Source organism: Primulina tabacum, chromosome 10 (genome assembly GCF_025594145.1).
Source record: "Primulina tabacum isolate GXHZ01 chromosome 10, ASM2559414v2, whole genome shotgun sequence".
NCBI lineage: Eukaryota > Viridiplantae > Streptophyta > Magnoliopsida > Lamiales > Gesneriaceae > Primulina > Primulina tabacum.
This window is the reverse complement of record NC_134559.1, coordinates 4,658,177-4,677,218: the sequence shown is the minus strand read 5'-3', so window position 1 is coordinate 4,677,218 and position 19,042 is coordinate 4,658,177. Positions and strand designations below refer to the sequence as shown.

The window sequence follows — 19,042 nt, the reverse complement described above, 5'->3', positions numbered from 1 at the left end:
ACTCTCATTTTACTCTCCTCGTAAAAATTATCCAATCGGTGACTTTTTAGACCTGATGTTATAAATTCAACACCACCTTACTAGTAAAGAGATCAAGTATTCTTTTAACAAACAGCCTAGTTTAGTCTTCTCATGTTTAGATCTTAATCTTGGGGCAGAAAATGATCAAAATAACGACACGATAGGCCATCAAAACCTATTGTTGCGAAATGTATAAAATTTGATTCCTCTGAGAGAAAAAAATGTCTCGAGTTTGAATCTTTTCATGTGAGAAGTTCTCACAATAGATTCAAACCGGCTAGAGTTCATATTACTTTTCAATCTTTTGATTCAATGTGACCGGGAAGAGGACTAGATAAAAATAATAATTAAAATGATTCGCTGATGATCATATATTTGATGGATTAATACTTTAACTAAAAGTTAAAGAGACAACAAGCTTAAAAGAACTCGCAAATATAAAATCTTCAAGTGATAATTTGCTCAACAGTCGGAAGGCATATATATCCGCATATACACATTAATCAACATAGCATACAAGAAAATACAATAATTTATATAGCCGATTCAACAGCACACAAGAAAATACAAAAACGTGTAATACAAACGTACATATACAGTGTGATTGTAAACATCAGTAAATAAAAGGAATGATCGCACGACGGTTTTTAGGATAATTGTCAAATTTATGAAGATACCACTTCTGGGTTTCAGCTGCAACCAAGGCGAGATTCGCCACCTGCAGAAATTAAATACCACAAAGCAAAATTTTGAGATCAGATGTGGGCGAAGGGTGCAGTGCATATTTGTTCAAGGTCCTTGAACCACATACCACAAACCCAAAGAGTAACAATATTGTAACATCAGAAAAACCACTGGCAATCACAAGTCCACCATATATAACCTAAACAAGAAACGGTAAGGAATTAAAAGTAGATGGAGCCTCAATAGCAAAATAGTTTTCAGGGAAGGCAATACGCTTCAGAACTTCATATAGTAGAAGAATGTCATACAATTTCAGCCAGATAATGTGCAGAGGAAGCATATTCAAACCAGTCCCCACAAGGGACCGCATAATCATTAACTTGTTCCTCGTTCTCCCTTAATGACCCCTGGGTTTTTTGAAGGACAGGAAGAAAATTTGGTAAGCTCTCGGCATGTGTCTAAACTGGTATTTTGTTCATGTCAGACATAAGGGAAAGCATGCAAAACAAAAGTTAATTTGCAGCGGATTTTGTTGCATATCATATAGAATTGATGCAAATAATAAATAATAGAAGTACAGAAACTTACTAATATGGCGTGGCAACGATACTGATGAATCCAACCGAAGAAGAAAACAGCAGCACCAAGCCATGCGTACCATTTAAGCAGCAAGAGAGGATTCACATGTCCCCAGACATCATATTCTGTGATTTTCATTCTATCCTTCCCTTTGACAACAAACTCGGCACCTAATTTTGTCACAAAGTGGAGAACCTCTGAGGCGTACTTGGAGCAGAGAGACAGTGGAGCTGCTGTATAGAAACTTGTCAGAAAAAGAAGTAATCAGATGAGGCCGGAATCTGAATAGAGTTGCTAATTTTAATAGAGCAGTAAAGTTCAGTTTTCAGACATAATCCAACATGAAAGCGCCATAATTATGAAAGAAAATCACTTCTAGAAACTCTCAAGAATTTGGCTTACTGAACTTGGAATGGAAAAAAGAATTTACCACGCATTAACATACATGTCATTAGTTCTACAAATAAAATTGTGCAAAGACAAATCAAAGACACGAGACTATTTTTTTTAAAAATGTCAATACTTACAATAGTCCTGTCAGATAGCCAAAAATATGCATTCGAGCTGAAGGACTATACTTAAACAAGTATATGGATTCAAAAAGACGCCGCAATACTTGAGCTTCCATCAACAGAAGCAAAAACACAGATCTCCATATCATATACTTGCTTTTCCTCAGAGATGAACTCCCGTCATGAAACCAAAAATCACGAGAAACTCCTGCCAAGTGACTGGCTATACTGGAATATAGCAATGGCTCAGAAACTCTTGGTGCAGTTCTGTACGCATACATCCACGTGGAAACCAGCAGAAATGTAGTCCATACAACCGCCAATATGTAAAAATGACAAAAGTACTTCTGAGGAACCGTGAATTTCTGAAATGACAAAAATGATGGCAAAGATTATATTTTTGCAATCATGCATCCAGAAAACATGTCCATCTCTTAAGTGTTAACAGAAAAAAATATAGCAGTGAAAGACAACATATCCCATTACACAACCATCACGACCAACAAAAAGCAAAAAAAAAATATATATATATCACTTCACCATGGATCAAATTCATGGAAACAGAAACAAAAGCAACCAACCCAAAACTATTACTCACTTGGGAAGAAGATTTCATAATCTTTCCACGCTTAGCTAGCCCTAGCACAAAACTGTGGAAAGCACTCAGTTTGGAAGAAGGTATGGACGCGATTAAAATGGGAAGAATCCCAGCAATCCACGCAGCGCGCAGCAGAGAAGCGAGAATCATCGTAAGAACGTATAATTGAAAACAAATTTAGGAATTTAGGGCATACGCATTGGATATCGGATGGATTATTGATTGACTTCGATTGCGTGGAGTGAGGTTCTGGAATTTGCATAGAAAACCATTAATGGAGGAGTGTTTGGGACTTTTGAAATTCTATAAAAGCGGGCAAATGCATCTGCCGTAAAAGCGTTTCTCACTTGATACCACTTTCTCTGAGCAAAAATTTACAAAATTATTTTGTTTTTATCACAAAATTATAAATTATACCACTTATAGGATGTCGGTATGTAATAAAAAGTTCTGTTTTTTTTTTCTTTTTTCTTTTTTAAAAATTCGAATATCACATTTTTAATCTTCTCAATAAGATGTCAGCATAACAAAAATTTATGTGAAACAATCTCACAGATCGTATTTTATGAGACAGATATTTTATGTGGGTCATCTATGAAAAAATATTATTTTTTATGCTAAGAGTATTATTTCTTATTGTGAATATCGATATGATGATAAATTGTAATTAACGTCGAGACTACAAGTCCGAGATATTAAGCTTTAAATTGATAAAATTTGATATAAAATATAGGTCTCTACTCTCTTACCCCGTTCGTGTTCAATGCAAAGAAGAAGAAAACAAAGCTTATGTACATTTTGCATGGAATAAAACTTTTCCCCTGCATCGGTACAGAGATATAGCAAGAGAAAGATATTGCTACATAGAAGAATGTCTATTTCTCTAGCTATACAGTTCTACCTCAGGACAATGGCAGCATTTCTAAGAGCCAAACACCATTGCACATAATCATTTGGAAGCGATCTTATCAGCTTGAACACTTCAGTATTGGTGTAGCTTAGCGTGGTTCTTGGATCAAAGTAAGGTGCCTGCGTGACAGAACAGTATTTTATACTCGATTTTGGTCGTCGTCAAATTATCGAATAATAAGGCTGTAAAATTGTAGTGAGAATTCAGTGAAGCCAATATAGAGTTTCAAAACTCGCATGTACCAGTGCCTCTCCAATGCAAGAACACACATCCAAACTTTCATGAAGGGAACATGAATTTAAAAAAAAATTAAAGAGGCTAGAAGTAAACTGGAATTCACTTCCCAATAGAACACCAATATTCATGCACAATGCATGCCACCGGAAATAGATTTCTTTATCCTTAACAAACAGAGAACAAGACAAAAAGTAATTATAGAAAATAAACCTCAAATCCAGTTATATCGCAAATTCTTTTGCATGGATGTATAGATGGTGGTGACTCGATGTTGACGTCTGTAGATAATACCCAAAACAAAAAGAAAATCTCCATAAATCCACAAAAGAAAATGTTGAGCCGAAAACGCAACACTAATAAATCATCAAATATTTCATTTTGAGACCCACAATACATGGTAGTAAAGGTTTCTCTACACTGTTGCTTAACAAGAAATTAAAAGGTTCATGACAATTTCAGACTCCAGGAATGCTCCAGCGATGCTCGTCTGGCAGAATTGGAACTCATTCAAATACAATATATTTTAGCAAATTAAACAGACATACTACAAATTGATGCGAAAAAAAAAATCAAATAAACAGAGGCGGCCATTCAAAGTAATGTACCCAAGTATTTTAGGATTATGTTCATTCAAATAGTCATGCTTCGGCAATAACTACAGAGGTATGTGATTTTGATGATGATGCATGTATAAAGCTTGTTCATGGAGACCTCTCCACCAACTTGGGAACAGTCCAACACCCAAAGCAACAAAAGACATTTTAGCGTGCTTTCATTTTTAACCCCACTGCTTCCCCAAATATTTGATCCTTCAGCCTTGAGATCAAATCTACAGACTTGAGTAATAATTAAGTAACTGACAGCTGATATTATAGTCTTCTGTATTAGTTTACCGTGACTATCAAATTTTTTGGGCTAGGAATATCAATGAATTTGTAGTCTGCTAGCATCTTCTAACGTCACTCACAGTCACAAAAGCATAAATTTATAGGATCAAAGTTTGACATACCTAAATTTTCAAAAAAATTATGCACATATTTATGCAAAGCTCGTATTCATATTAATTCATTTTCCAAGATCATTTCACAACGCAATAAAATTTCACATATAATCGATGAAACAAAAACCATACGGAAGGTGAAGAGAGATGATTGAAAATGAACTGATTATATTCGCAACAATTACGCAGAACTAACAATTTGGTTCATGGAGGGTACAATTTTGGTAATTCTCAGCCGGAATAATCTGCTTGAGATGCTTCCATCTTGCTTTGGTTTGTCCCTTGGGTACTTTTCATATACTTGAATCTTCTTAAACTTCATGTGAGTGGGCAATACCAGTTCTGCTTCCACCACTTCCTGCTCCATCTACAAAAAGATTCATGTTGAACTACTTCCGAATTATACGAAACTACACTAAATCAAATCGCAAAACAATAAAATTTTCAGACTTCTTAATACTAGCTCAATCATAAAAAAATTCGATATAAAAAGAAATTATAGTGGTTCATGCTAGAAAAAAAAATTCTATATGGTCAAAAATTTGACGAAAAAACTGGATTTAGCAACCCACCACTAGAATTCGGCACAATAATTCTTAGTTTTAGAATTTAAAGAAAAAGCAAAAATTACTAAGAGAAACAGCTTACAAAATAATAACAGAACAAATGCATCTCTGATTAAATTGCAGCCGTTAAATTTACAGCTTACAGCTAAAACATGAGCCTAATCACAAGAATATTAGTGTTTGGGTACCTGAGATTGGGTGTCGTCCTGCTCTTCTGGTGAGCCAAGCGGGAAGCGCGTGATATAAAATTTACTAACCCATCGAACCTGATTGTTGGGCCTCAATGGGCTTGGGTCCACTGGAATTGAACAAGCGAAATGGACCTTACCGGGAAAACCAACACACTATTGCAAAATCTCGAAATTCACTTACGTGAAAATAAAGAAATATATTTTTCTGATTCAGTATCTATATATGATATTATTTAATATATTCTTTTACCAATCTATCTCTTGTTTATTAAATAAATTAGTTATTTTCAATATTTTTACTTCATATTAAAATACCCATTAAATAAAGTTAAAATAAGAATTTTCTTTCTAAAATTCATGTTAAAATACGTGTAAATAAAGTTACTCATTAAAAAATGATTTTATTGCAAGTAAATACCTGAAGGTTGCGTCTGATTTAGAGGATAAGATAATGAAATGATTAAGAGAAAAATGATAAAAAGAATAATTGAAGTACATAATGATAAAATAATATTATGTTTAGTATGATGGATAAAAATGTGATAATTAATAATTTTTTGATGAATTGATAAAATTGTCCTTCTATTTGTGTGTCGGCTGGTGGTGGCGGCCGGTCGGCCGGAAGCGATGGCAGCGGTCGGCCGGAAGCGGCGGGGGCGGTCGGCCGGAAGCGACGGCGGTTGGCCGGAGGCGGCGATGATTGGCCGGAGGAGGAGGCGGCGGTCGGCCGACGGCAGGGGTTGACGGTGGTCGGTCGGTGGAAGGAAGTGGTGATGAGTTTGGATTTAGGAGAATGGTAAAATTGGAAAAATAAGATGGATTAAGAGTTGAATAAATAATTCTAGGGGACGAGTAGGTATTATTTTAACTTACCTAATACAACCTAATCATTTATAGAAGGGATTGAGTTGGTTAAATAAAAATTATACGAAACGCTTGATTAGGTAGGTTTAATATTAGTAAACCCACCTAATCCTATGAACCAAACACAGCTAAAATGTAATTGTCAGCACTGATTAATAATTATAGATGATAAAATTCATGTTGCCATACAGAACATTAGTCATATGTAAGCCATCAACTTCATGAGAATGACGACGTGTGTAGTCCAATTATTTTATCCGCAAAATAATAATATAAAATATAGACCAAGCAGGGTTGTGCAACGGGTCACAATTTGGATTTGTTTTGGTCTTGTTTTTCGATTTTTCAAATGCCTAATCCAAAAAACGAACTATTTTGTGTTGGGTTGGTTTTTTTGTATTGAACACGAACAGGGGAGAGATGTATGTTTCTTCTGGATTGCTATTCGTGACGAAACAGTTGAATCCATTCCAAGAAATTACCTTGGTACCAAATATGGGCTAATCTTGAAGAAAGAAGACAGCCACACTTGAATAAAGCAGAAGACACCCAAAACTCTGCCATTCACTGCATAACTATGAACTTTGCGCTGTTTCTATAACAAGCAAAGCAACCTAGAGTTGACTGGAGAACTACGAAGAGCATTGAATCTCCTGTTTCCAAGTCAGTTTTTTAAACTCCTTTGGGCTACTGTTCCCTGGAATCCAACCTCCTTCAATGGACTCCATACTACCACTCAACCCATCATCAACAAAATCACCAACCCTTTTCACCTTTCCTGTTGGCTCGACAGGGTATTTCCCTGAAAAGCAAGCGTAGCAGAAGTTTGGAGAATCGTCTCCCAACAGCCTTGTCAAGCTATCAATTGGTAGAAATGCAAGTGAATCAGAGCCAATATACTCCCTTATCTCCTCCATGTTCATCCTATTTGATATCAACTCCTCCGCACTAGGAGTATCGACTCCATAGTAACAAGAACCTATGATAGGTGGACTTGCAATCCTCATGTGAACCTCTTTTGCCCCGGCCCCCTTAAGCAACCGAACTATTTTCGAAGATGTGGTTCCTCTTACAATTGAATCATCCACTACCACCACACGCTTCCCCTCCAACACGGCTCTCACTGGCGAAAGTTTCAATTTTACACCAAAATCTCGGATCTTTTGTGAGGGTTCTATGAATGTCCTCCCCACATAATGAGATCTAATCAAGCCTTGTTGAAATGGTACCCCTGCTTTCCCTGCGTAACCAAGCGCTGCCACAACCCCTGAGTCCGGCACAGCAATCACCACATCACAATCCACAGGTGCTACTGTAGCCAAGATTTCACCAAACGCACGCCTTGATTCATACACAGACCTCCCAAAAACTACAGAATTTGGAAGTGCGAAGTAGATATGCTCAAAAATGCAAGATTTCGGTTCCTGATGAGGCATCAAACAAAGGGAACTCACCCCTTCTTTATCCACAACAAGGACTTCACCCGGTAAAACCTCTCTTTCATATGTCGCCTCGATCAAATCCAATGCACAAGTCTCTGATGCAAAAACCACAGCCCCATTGCTCCTTCGACCCATAACCAACGGCCTAAACCCAAAGGGATCACGAACTGCAACGAGCTTATCCTCGGTCAAGAAAACCATAGAATATGCTCCCTCAAGCCTCTCACAGGCCTCAACAATCCTCAAGAAAAAGGGCCTTGCCTTCGAGGTGGCAATCAAATGAAGAACAACCTCAGTATCCGAACTGGTGTTGAAAATCGATCCGTTGTCCTCCAGCTCCGCCCTCAAAACCTGGTAATTAACCAAATTTCCATTGTGGGCAACCCCAACAGAGCCGAATCGGTAACCTGCAACAAAAGGCTGCACATTTTTAAGCATGGAGGAACCAGCCGTGGAGTATCTTACATGACCTATGGCGATATCTCCCGGTAACTGAGCCAATTTGGACTCGTTAAAAACCTCGGACACGAGCCCAACTCCTGTAACCGACTGGAGCACGCCATCGTGCAACGCCACGATCCCTGCACCCTCCTGACCACGATGCTGGAGCGCGTGGAGAGCTAAGTAGCTCAGACGTGCGGCCTCTGGGTCACCGTAGATTCCCACCACCCCGCACTCCTCTCTAGGTTTATCGTCATCATCATTCGGAAAAAAAATATTCGAATCTATATTCGGTAGGTTTTTGTACCCGGAGACAATATCTGAGATTGGGTTTTTGGAGGAGGTCATATGGAGGGGTTTCCCAAGGGTTTTGGGGAACATGGATGGGAAGAACCTAGACTGCGGAGGGGGGGACGAGAGACGGAAGGCCGATGAAGCAGAGGATGATGAGGCCGCGGAAGCGGCAATCTTGGTGGCGGCGGCCATCGGGGTCTAGAGCAGATGAGATGAAGTACGAATAGTCGAATTATAGGTTTTGGTGACCAAAATAAGTCTCAAGGTAAAATTTGATTGGTTTGTGATGAAACAGCGGAGCGGATCAACGGAATTTAGGAATCTGAAATCTGTGAATATCATATTTATTAAAAAAAATTGGAAAATGAAGGAGATGTTGTTTTTCCTACCCAGCCGACAAATAAATACACCCCATAATCTAAAGTACTTTCGGCTTGCGCACAAATACTGTCCAAGTAAATGGAACTAATAACGGGTAAGCGACGTGTATACCGACTTCTCCGAAAGAGATAAAGATGAAGCCTACATAGAATAAAATCGGATGGCATAAAGAGAGTGAAAACTGGATCTTTCTAACCTTTGCCTTGCATTCAAAGAATTCTCTTTATATTTTTTTTTATCTTTTTATGTTGTCAGATTTTATAATTTTAGTTTTTTTTGGATGTCGTATTAATAAATGTATATGATCACATAAAAGACCAAATTAGCATATAGATAAACATACAACCAACAATGGAATATTCCCTTCAAAATTATGTGGTCAAAAAAACTTATATGTCATGGAACGATCAATTTCAAGTGATTAGCATATACTTGAAGACATGCTTGATTATGTCCCAAAAGGTACTTTCACAGTACCAAATCATATATGATAGAAATGAAGCAATGGTTGGATAACTAGGTTAGACTTTATGACATTCCACGATTCCACCACTTGTGTAAAACTGTAAATTGTAGAAATTAGTACAATTATAACATAATATTATCTCATAAAACCATGCTTGCTCTTAGTGACAAATAACCTTATCACCCACACCATAACATTGTTACTACCCGGCCATTCAAAATCGGCGAACAAATATAAGGATCAATGGGTAATTCACAATCATTTGACTCAAGTCAAATTCTCTAGTTCACAAAAATATGATAGTAAATCCAAGTTCAGAAAGCACGACTAGAGAGAAGGAAATTTATTGCTCTAATGAATCGCATTCATGAGATGACAGAAAATCCAAGTTCAGATAGCACAATTAGAGGAGAAGGAAATTTATTGCTTTAATGAATCACATTCATGAGAAGAGATGCATGACGGGAGCCGCGAGAATAACATGGTCTTAATTCGGCATATTGCAAGTTTGCAACTATAGTAATTATAATTCCTTCTCCACCTTGTAGTGCACCAACATCAACCTGTTCTCTTTATAATGTGAACACCGCTATCGGTATCAACAATGTCACTTATCTCTCCAATCTTCAGAGTAAATGTGGCATCTTCAAATGGCTTCTGCATTTGGCCACGGCCAAAGTAACCTGAGAAAATTGGTATAATGAGGTTCTATTGCTGCAACTACAGTATGTACGAAAAATAAGCCATCAAATAATATACTAGTAGAGTAAAAAGTAATCCAAGCTGTCCATCATCAGTATCAGATTCTCAATGGTGGAAAATGTTTAGATCCCAACTCTTCTCCACAAAAAATTCTGGAGTTTAAATAAGTTTAGAAGGTCTTTACCCAAAAGAGCTAAATTTTGGGTTTGTACTCTTATCTTGATTTTATGGGAACTACTGCCAAATCAATTTTATGCAAGCTGATAATGCTACCAGAGCTAATGCAAAGTCTTATCATTCGTACCACTAAATAGAGAAATTTCCCACAGTGAAGAGGCTCAGATTCTCACAATTCTACTCACATGCTAAGAATCAGAATTTCTCAAACAATGTGAAGTAGGCAGAATTAATAACTCTTGTAAGATGGCAAAATAATTTCAATGCCAACACTTCTAGAAATCCGTCCTCCAGCTTGAGGGATCTATTTCATGAATGGTATCGTGTCTTTGCCTATAACCGAAGTCAAATCGAATAGATATAATAATCTCCACTGGATAATTTAAATCAAAACTCAGAAGTTGTCAATGATCAAGTGAGTGGAAATCAGCAAGTTTGAAAGAATCATCAAAAGGCTTGGTTCGTTTCTGTCCACAACTATGGCAAATTGGCGATACCGCGTTTAAATAATCAGAAGCAGATTCTTTATCCGCAAAGACAAATGTAATGTCGAATTACAAATAAAATGAAGCAAAAACCCTCGAATCTCTAAGAAAATCAAGATTTGAACATTCCATTTCATTGAAAAAACAGCGAGGGTTTAAAGTTTCACCAAGATCACCACCGCGCTTGGCTGAGCTACAGTCTGATAATCGAGAAGCAACATCTTCGAATCTCGACTTTCCAACAAGGATATCATCGCGGATGGACGTGATCTGCGCGACGGCGGCGTCTCTGGTGGTGGCGGAGATGCGGCTGCCGTCGGGGTCCTTCCAGGAGGCCTTTCTCCGCGAGCCCTCATGCTTAATAAGTATGTGAGATGCCTTCACCTGCCCGGACGACGCCATTTCTTCCGATCACAGCAAGTAGAAAAATCAGGATCCCAGAGAGTGAGAGAAGGAGATTTGTCTGGCGAAAAATGGTTGACAAATGACATGGCAGGCTGCTTTATTTGAAGGGTAGGGGAAGAAACCGACGTCGTTTCAAGGACTCTAAAGAGTGTCAGATTACAATTAGATTCTTCCTCTCAAATAGAATCTTGCTCCTTTTGGGCAACGGTACTTATTTTTATAAACAAAATAAATTTACTTAATTTAATTTTATTGTACATTTTAGGTTTGAGGAAACATTTAAAAAATAAGAATTTGAAACAATTTCATATTGTAATTGATAATGACTCAAACACTATTCATCAGTGTGGATTAATGGGTTTGACTTGTATCGTCCAAAAGAATTCGGGGATTCTATTTCGAAATTCTTCTGTGAGGTAAAATAAGGAGCATGCCAGGAAAACAATTTGAAATTCCATGCTATATATTTCAAAAAAGACATATCCTACCTTTCTCTCTTCCCCGCGACGAGTTCTCGTTGTCCACCCCGAATTAGGAGGATGTGACAACTGAAGCTGGAAAAAAAAAACTGATCGAATGCAGGAATGAAGAAACTGGGATTTCATTGCTGCTATTTTGTTTAGTTATAGTTAGTTAACTAATACAGACATTACTGTCTTCTGACGTATGGACTATGGTGATGAAGTGTGAATGAACATTTTCTCGAGAATGTGAGTTACAAGCTTTTGTTTCAGCATTGCGAAGAAAGTGAGTACAAATTTAATGTTCCGTTGTTTGTTCAGACAGCCTTGTCTGGTACTCAGCGTCTTTAGACCTGCGGTTTCTTTTCGTATCTGGCTGTGGTGCTTGAAATGGCTGCAGCTGATCTTGTTTGTTTTGATCATCCCTTTTCCCTTTAAATCCCAATAGTTGTATAGAGTGAGCAAGTGCCTGAATTTTAGGAAGTTTTAAAGTTCAAATGATTGATTGCACAGGATTGACTGCTTTCCATGATGCTCATGTAGTGAAAGAAGCATAGTGCTTTGATGTGCTATCATTTGTTGGGTATAGATGTTGCTTGGATTTTGTTTCCTAATGGATTTGACGGGTTTTGTGTTTATACAGATTTACATACCTAAACTTAGCATCAGCGGAGGAATTTTGAGCCGAAGTTGAAATCACCACCTCTTAATCTTTTCTAATTCTGAAGTTTCTTCAATAATAAAATCGTGAAACTGTCTGACTGTCCTGAATATGAAATGTCACGAGTTTGATTCTTCAAAGAAAATGAGCAGATGGTTCGTTTACCGCTCATTGTTCTCTTGGTTGACAAGTGATGGATGACTTTTCAATGTACTTGCTGAATGTTCGATTGTTTTAGAGTATTCATCCTTAGTTGTAGTTTATGCTTGCAGACGTCCCGGACAATCGTTTACTATGTCATGATTAAGGTTTCATTCCTTTCAAATGCTTGATGTATTGTTTTTTTTTCAAGCCGTATCAACTCGATTCTTTTGTTTATTTGCGTAGTTGTGGGAGTTTGGACGCATTTGGACAGTTGTTTTGTGCATGATATGGTTAACTTGTACGGCGATCGAATGTCCCGAAAAGATCGAATCATTACCAGTATCCATTTTTTCCAGGCAAAGACCAAATCTCACGAGACAGCCGAAGCAAAGGGACATCACTGAAGGAAGCACATTTTGTGTTTCTGGTCTGATGAACATAGCTCCATCAGGTTATTCACATTTATTTTGTTCGCTAAGACAGCAAAACTAGAAAATTTTTTTTTGGGAGAGGGGAAAAAATGAACAACCAGAGTTTGACCCTCGAGCACAAATCAGTTGATCAAGCATATGATTCGAAGTTGAAAACACTATGACAGTGACAGCGCAAAGAACGCACATTAAACACGGGTAACCGTGACACAAATATGTTTTTCATTAAGTCATTTTCATTCAATTATCTCATTTCTTCTATACACATGACTCATTATTGTTTTGAAAGATAGCGATTATATAGTTGATGGAGATTAAGAAGAATTTGATGATTTAGATATTTGAAGTTTTTTCCTTAATATACTATAAATTTATAAATTATTAGTGAATTTTTTAGATGATTAAAGTTTTTTCTAGTTATGATTTACACTGCATTATTTATTAATGAATTTATATATATATTATCGTGTCTCTAGCTAGCTAATAATAGTACCAAATTGTACTGCATGACATTCTGAGAAGATAGTCCCCCTGCCTTGGGCTTCTGGTTCGTCCAATTGATTTATTGATTTAGAGTAATACTTTTGTGAGACGATCTTACAAATTTTTATCTGTGAGATAAGTCAATCCTACCGATATTTACAGTAAAAATTAATACTCTTAGCATAAAATATAATACTTTTTCATGGATGACCCAAATAGAGACCCGTCTCACAAAATACGACCCGTGAGACCGTCTCACGAATCTTTATCTGTGAGACGGGTCAATCCTATCGATATTTACAATAAAAAGTAATACTCTTAACATAAAAAGTAATATATATATTTTCATAGATGATCCGAGTAAGAAATCCGTCTCACAAAATATGATCCGTAAGACTGTCTCACACAAGTTTTTACCTAATATATATACATGGAGAAATCATTGTCCATGTGAAAGAGACGGAGTTATTAAAAGAAAATTATATATTATATTGGAGTTTTCTCCTCATGCAATATGATCAAATTTATGTTGAACAAGGAAAAAAATGGATAATTCATATTTGTTTCAATTCAAAGAGTAGGAATGGTTGGTCGTGAATAGTGATTCGATTGACGATAAAGAAAGAGAATTCTTGGTTCAGTTTTCAACGGCAGAAAAAAGTTTCATTGAAGCACGAGGATCCCACTTAAACTAATGGTTTAAGAGACTAGGAGGCCAATGACCATGGAGTAAAAATTCAAATATACACACATGTCTAGAAAAAACATGAATATATAAAATTTTCTATTTCTGGTCAGTTAACTGACATTGAGTAGAAAAACTCGCAAATCGTTTGAATACAACGTTAGAATGCTATAATATTATCTCTCAATGTATCCCATACCATTTTGTCCATACAATGGATAACTTGATTAAGATATTATAAAGTGGTAATATTTAGTTTGAATTCGAGCCCTTTTTCCAAATTTCGTTACGTTACCTGTCTGAGTATATTCAAAGAAATTAACGAATTAATAGAACCAGTTAACTTTATACAAATCCAACCACCCATAAAATACTAATAGTTCATGAGCTATGGGTTGATTAAATTTTAAAAAAAATGAAACCAAGAAAAAAGAAGAAAATGGAACCAAGAAAGATGGTAAAAAAAAAAGAGATGAAAAATCAGCACAAATTTGCTGCCAGCTTCATCTTTGTCCGTCTCTGCCCATATTCCAATCCTTCCAGATTCAAGAACTAGAACACCAAAATATGCAATATTCTTCTACGTTCTTAATTCATCGGAGCATGGAAGAAGTCAGTGATCTGAAAACGACTTCTTCGCAAGGGATAGTGAGTCCCATCTCGTGATCGAATCCAAACTCTTCTTCCGCCTGTCTCAGCAACACCTGGAACTCGGGATGAGTCAACAGAGAGATGGGCACGATGTATCTGCTCCGGTTTCGGCCCACGTACAGCGCGAAATGGCCTTTGGGTACGTCCACCGGCAGCCCATCTTCTGTGTCGTACCCATTTTTCTTACCCAAGCTGGAGCATCTCTTCAAGATTTGCCTCAGTGCTGTTGCCTGGGAGACCTTGGCTACAGGTTTCTTGATCGCCATTTTCGATGTTTTTAAAAAAAAAAAAAAAGATTTGAGGATAAAGAGTTTGGATATGAAGGTTCTTGGGTTATGATTTTGGGTGGGTGCGGTTCGGAAAGGATAGAATTCTGAAGGTATTTATCAACAAAAGTTGGAGCTAGGGGGTGGGTGGGGTTAGTGCGCCGGTGGGGTGGGGATGCGTGTGTATATTTTTCTTCTATATACTGTAATTTTTAAATTTGTAGATTAGAATCAGGTATGGGAAATTCTGAAACTTTTAATGAAAGTTATGGAATTTCTTGTTATTCACACTTGGTAACATGTACATACATTGAGTTCGGGTTTTTAGCTCATTTGATCTAACCGGTTACTCATGTTAGCTCAAATCTCACATTTCGATTCTACTTCGATGTATGTAGTCAAAAAAATATGTAAATATATATCATGTTCATGTATTGGCTCAATTATATTTATCTATTAGATTAGATAGATTTTGAATATAGATTCTGTGTGAGTACTAAATTAGCAAAATACAAACTTATTGCACCGAATTTGAAATATATATATATATATAGAGTTTTGATATGCTGAACAACTACCGTGCACAACTATGTGAGCACCGATGATGTGTCACTCATCCATTGGATGCACAATTTTTCTATACTTCATCACGTCCAATGGGTGAGTGACACATCATCGGTGCTCACATAGGTGTACACGGTAGGTGTGCAGCAATATATATATATATATATATATATACACGAGGGAATGGACATAGCACGGGTTTTTGGGGTTGTGTGTAAGGATTGAAGAACAAAAGCGGGGCCCAAACCAATCTGGTACGGTCTTCTATGTTGCCGTTAGTAATGACAAATATGTACCCTCTATTCTTCTCACCATTCCGATGTTATTTATTCCAAATGTGGAACCACTCACATGCATCGATGGTTTGGGGACAAATAAATAAAGTTTATTTTACTTTCAAAATTAATTAAAGATAATAAAAAATCCATAATAGTAATATATCTTGTCCGATCGTGTAAATGATGAAATTTTAAGATAAAACTTATATGAGACGGTCTCACGTGTCGTATTTTGTGAGATGGTCTCACGTGTCGTATTTTGTGAGACGGATATCTTATTTGGGTCATCCATGAAAAAGTATTACTTTTTATGCTAAGAGTATTACTTTTTATTATAAATATCGGTGAGGTTGACCCGTCTCACAGATAAAGATTTGTGTGGTCATGAAATATCATCGACGATGCACATTTAATTTATTAGTGTGCATATAAATTTTTTCCCCCAAAGCATATCGTTCATTAGAAATGTTTTGATTATATTTTTTGTGAGACGGTCTCACGAATATTTTTCTGTGAGACGGGTCAATCCTATCGATATTCACAATAAAAAGTAATGCTCTTAGCATAAAAAAGTAATATTTTTTCATGAACGACCCAAATAAGAGATATATCTCACAAAATACGACCCGTGAAACCGTCTCACACAAATTTTAACAAAAGTTTTTTATTACTTCATTAAGAGGTAAATTTTTTCATCAATAAATTTAGTGTTTATTTTCATTTGAGAATAATTTAATTTAACTAATATACTTCAAACGATATCTAATTATATTATAAACTAAAATTTAAAGACAATTTAGTTTTGATGCACAAATTCCTACAAATCAGTAGTTTTGTTATTAATGAGATTTTAAAATTTGATTGTTTACTGTACTTTTTCCTTACACAAGTGCATACGGACGTACACAGTTTTATTCTTGTTTGACCGTTGCAACCCAAGTAGCCACAAATAAAAAGAAAGCAGTAAATAGAAAGTTCTCGATAGTGTACGAGTTGATAGATTAAATGATCATTTGATCAGTGACTAAAACTTCAATTTATTTTTCATATATATATATATATCTAGGAAAAAGAATTCTAGGTCATTAGATAAGATACACTTATATCATTGATTCGTAATATAAGATGATAACAACGAGTCTGGGTTGGGGCAGATTGGTCTCGCGAACTCGGCAGGCCCAATTCGGCTTGCCGAAAATATATATCTTTATGTTTATTCAATAAAAAATTTATTATTAACAAATAATTAAATTTATATGTCCAAATTTATATTAATAATAATCATGTCAAAAAATATTGTTACAAGTTAAAATAAATCGACTTGGAAAATCAGTTAATAACAAATAAAATTGTAATGATGATATATTTTCACATTAAACATGTAACAATAAAATAAATTAATTTCAATTCAAAAATTTATAAATAATATTATAGATAATATATTCATTATTGATTATTTTTTAATTATATAGGCATATTTTGACGGGACGTGTGGTTCCGGGCTTATAGATCCGCTAGTCCAGGTCTAAACTCACTTCGATGGTGCAAGTTTAATACATGGTCATGTTTAGACTTAATCCATTATCATTTTTATTTTCTCACTCGTCCTGTAACTAAACCAATCCGATATTAAAATCGTTTATTTCGGAAAGAAAATTAACAACTAAACCGATTATAGTAAACATGGAGATCATATCAATATTTGTTGGAGACGACCATCATCAACTGATCACTTTTCCCTGGACCGCCACTCGCAATATATGTCATCATTCCACTATATATTCTGCCTTGGCCATGCCAACATCACAGCGAAACTTATGCACGTTCTGATATATAAGATAAGATATAAAAAAATTAATCATGTTATTCATCAATTTATTATTTTAAGATCTTAACTATCGATTTTAGTTCTTTTTCACTGTAGTGCTGACATGACATCGAACACGTCATCAATTCTCGGTAACACGTCAACACTCCGATGAAAAATTACTAGAATCGAAAAACATATAAATCAGTGGACTGAAATTGTAAATTGATCAACAACAAGACGAAAAAGGAAAAAAAAAAACAATAATTTTGTCAAAGAGAGAATTTATAAATTTATTGTCATGGGTCTATCTACATAAACATGCTTTAATGACATTTTACACGACATGGCTTTCCTAATGTTTTGTCTCCGCCGAATACTTTACTTGTAGCGCATCCAGCTAGCGGTTGCGCATGCTTTCTCTCTTGGTTGGCTTTCTTCCACACTTTTCTTCTTATTTACTGCACACTTCCGGCCACCGTATCCGGTTTGAAGAATTCAAGAAATCCATTGGCCCAAAATAATTCAAGAAAATAAAATATATCAATAATTAATCAAGTAATTATTTTGGCGTGTCTTGGCTTCTCTCAGGACTATTCGCCACGTTGAACAAGCAAATTACCTCATTGATGAAGCTCAAATTGTTTACAAATGCTAATTTTACCGTACACTCCTAAAAAATCTAAAAATAGGAGATACTCTTATTATTCAATGTATATTATCATTTTCTTATGCTTTCTACTTTGAAGGGAATATCTTTAAATTGTTTTATGACTCGAGCGTCAAAATATCTACATTGAGCAACCCTCGACGTCCTGACGTTTTTTCGTGACATATGTGATAATCCACAATTTGCTGTCTACAGAATACTTGGACCCGTTTACGAACTAATTGGAGTACCGATCTACAACTACTGGGACCCTGTTTATGAGCCCATTGAGTAATCTCGACAATTACATTTTTTGGCTTCATTAGGTAGCAACTGACACTGATTATGATCTGTGAATTCTGAAACATATTAGAGATTAATTAAAAGAGTATTTTATACATTCAACATAATATTGTTCAAAATTAGTTTATCAACCGCTACATAGGTAGATGCATATTCAAAAACTCGTTTTAGCAAGGATAAACTATGAAATTTTTATAAAAAGTTAAGGGATGGGAGCGTCTATTTAATTTTCATGAAGTGAGGCATACACTTTCGATATTTCATAAGGGGTTTTGGTGAAAAAAACTCAAAAATATTTAATACTCCCTTCGTTCAAAATTATTAGAAAAATAAAGCTTATTTTACGAACAAACTTTCTATTTATCTATTCGATTCATTCAAAAAATTCACATTTTCCAAAACTTTGTTAATAGAGATATATTTATAAAATCTAAGAATAGAAACCACACTATATATTTGGGATAATCGAAGATAAATGAATTATATATAATTGATTGAGATGGGAAGAGTATATTATATTTTAGATAAAATATTGTCGATAAGGCCACTTTATACATTCTTGGAAATTTCATAAATCATGGGGCAATCGTCCGGGCTCTTTTTAAATTTATCTACAATGGATATTCCACAACACAAATATCCATCAATCAGAAATCAAAACCTCTGTTCTATTTTCCAGTAGATTGAGACTATTCAATCCGTAT

At 35.8% G+C, this 19,042-nt stretch overlaps 4 protein-coding genes across 4 annotated transcripts; all 4 read right to left on the bottom strand.

Annotated features, from left to right (window-relative positions):
- Positions 1 to 504: 504 nt before the first annotated feature.
- LOC142505896 (polyprenal reductase 2-like) lies at positions 505 to 5,484 on the bottom strand. Its single transcript, XM_075619040.1, has 10 exons — positions 5,190 to 5,484; positions 4,738 to 4,908; positions 3,752 to 3,819; positions 3,296 to 3,423; positions 2,395 to 2,643; positions 1,812 to 2,161; positions 1,294 to 1,528; positions 1,014 to 1,112; positions 833 to 904; positions 505 to 739 (listed from the first exon to the last, which is right to left on the bottom strand). The coding sequence occupies exons 5-10, from the start codon at positions 2,542 to 2,544 to the stop codon at positions 635 to 637; spliced, it is 1,011 nt and encodes a 336-aa protein (XP_075475155.1). The 5' UTR covers positions 2,545 to 2,643; positions 3,296 to 3,423; positions 3,752 to 3,819; positions 4,738 to 4,908; positions 5,190 to 5,484; the 3' UTR covers positions 505 to 634.
- Positions 5,485 to 6,610: 1,126 nt separating this feature from the next.
- On the bottom strand, positions 6,611 to 8,735 carry LOC142506212 (amidophosphoribosyltransferase, chloroplastic-like). Its single transcript, XM_075619397.1, has one exon. The coding sequence runs from the start codon at positions 8,529 to 8,531 to the stop codon at positions 6,795 to 6,797; it is 1,737 nt and encodes a 578-aa protein (XP_075475512.1). The 5' UTR covers positions 8,532 to 8,735; the 3' UTR covers positions 6,611 to 6,794.
- Positions 8,736 to 9,420: 685 nt separating this feature from the next.
- LOC142506213 (peptidyl-prolyl cis-trans isomerase Pin1-like) lies at positions 9,421 to 11,039 on the bottom strand. The gene is made up of 2 exons (XM_075619398.1): positions 10,718 to 11,039; positions 9,421 to 9,869 (listed from the first exon to the last, which is right to left on the bottom strand). Exons 1-2 carry the CDS (start codon positions 10,950 to 10,952, stop codon positions 9,745 to 9,747), a joined length of 360 nt encoding a protein of 119 aa, XP_075475513.1. The 5' UTR covers positions 10,953 to 11,039; the 3' UTR covers positions 9,421 to 9,744.
- A 3,107-nt stretch (positions 11,040 to 14,146) lies between these two features.
- LOC142506145 (auxin-responsive protein SAUR50-like) lies at positions 14,147 to 14,840 on the bottom strand. The gene has a single exon (XM_075619301.1). The coding sequence runs from the start codon at positions 14,735 to 14,737 to the stop codon at positions 14,414 to 14,416; it is 324 nt and encodes a 107-aa protein (XP_075475416.1). The 5' UTR covers positions 14,738 to 14,840; the 3' UTR covers positions 14,147 to 14,413.
- Positions 14,841 to 19,042: the final 4,202 nt, after the last annotated feature.

Excerpts from the sequence above, each read along its gene's own strand:
- LOC142505896 (XM_075619040.1), bottom strand. The coding sequence starts at position 2,544 with ATGATTCTCGCTTCTCTGCTGCGCGCTGCGTGGATTGCTGGGATTCTT. Across the intron at positions 1,113-1,293 it reads ATCGTTGCCACGCCATATTA|GGGTCATTAAGGGAGAACGA; the intron begins GTAAGTTTCTGT and ends CAAAAAACCCAG. Across the intron at positions 740-832 it reads TGTTACTCTTTGGGTTTGTG|GTGGCGAATCTCGCCTTGGT; the intron begins GTATGTGGTTCA and ends TAATTTCTGCAG.
- LOC142506212 (XM_075619397.1), bottom strand. The coding sequence starts at position 8,531 with ATGGCCGCCGCCACCAAGATTGCCGCTTCCGCGGCCTCATCATCCTCT.
- LOC142506213 (XM_075619398.1), bottom strand. The coding sequence starts at position 10,952 with ATGGCGTCGTCCGGGCAGGTGAAGGCATCTCACATACTTATTAAGCAT. Across the intron at positions 9,870-10,717 it reads CAAGCGCGGTGGTGATCTTG|GTTACTTTGGCCGTGGCCAA; the intron begins GTGAAACTTTAA and ends CAATTTTCTCAG.
- LOC142506145 (XM_075619301.1), bottom strand. The coding sequence starts at position 14,737 with ATGGCGATCAAGAAACCTGTAGCCAAGGTCTCCCAGGCAACAGCACTG.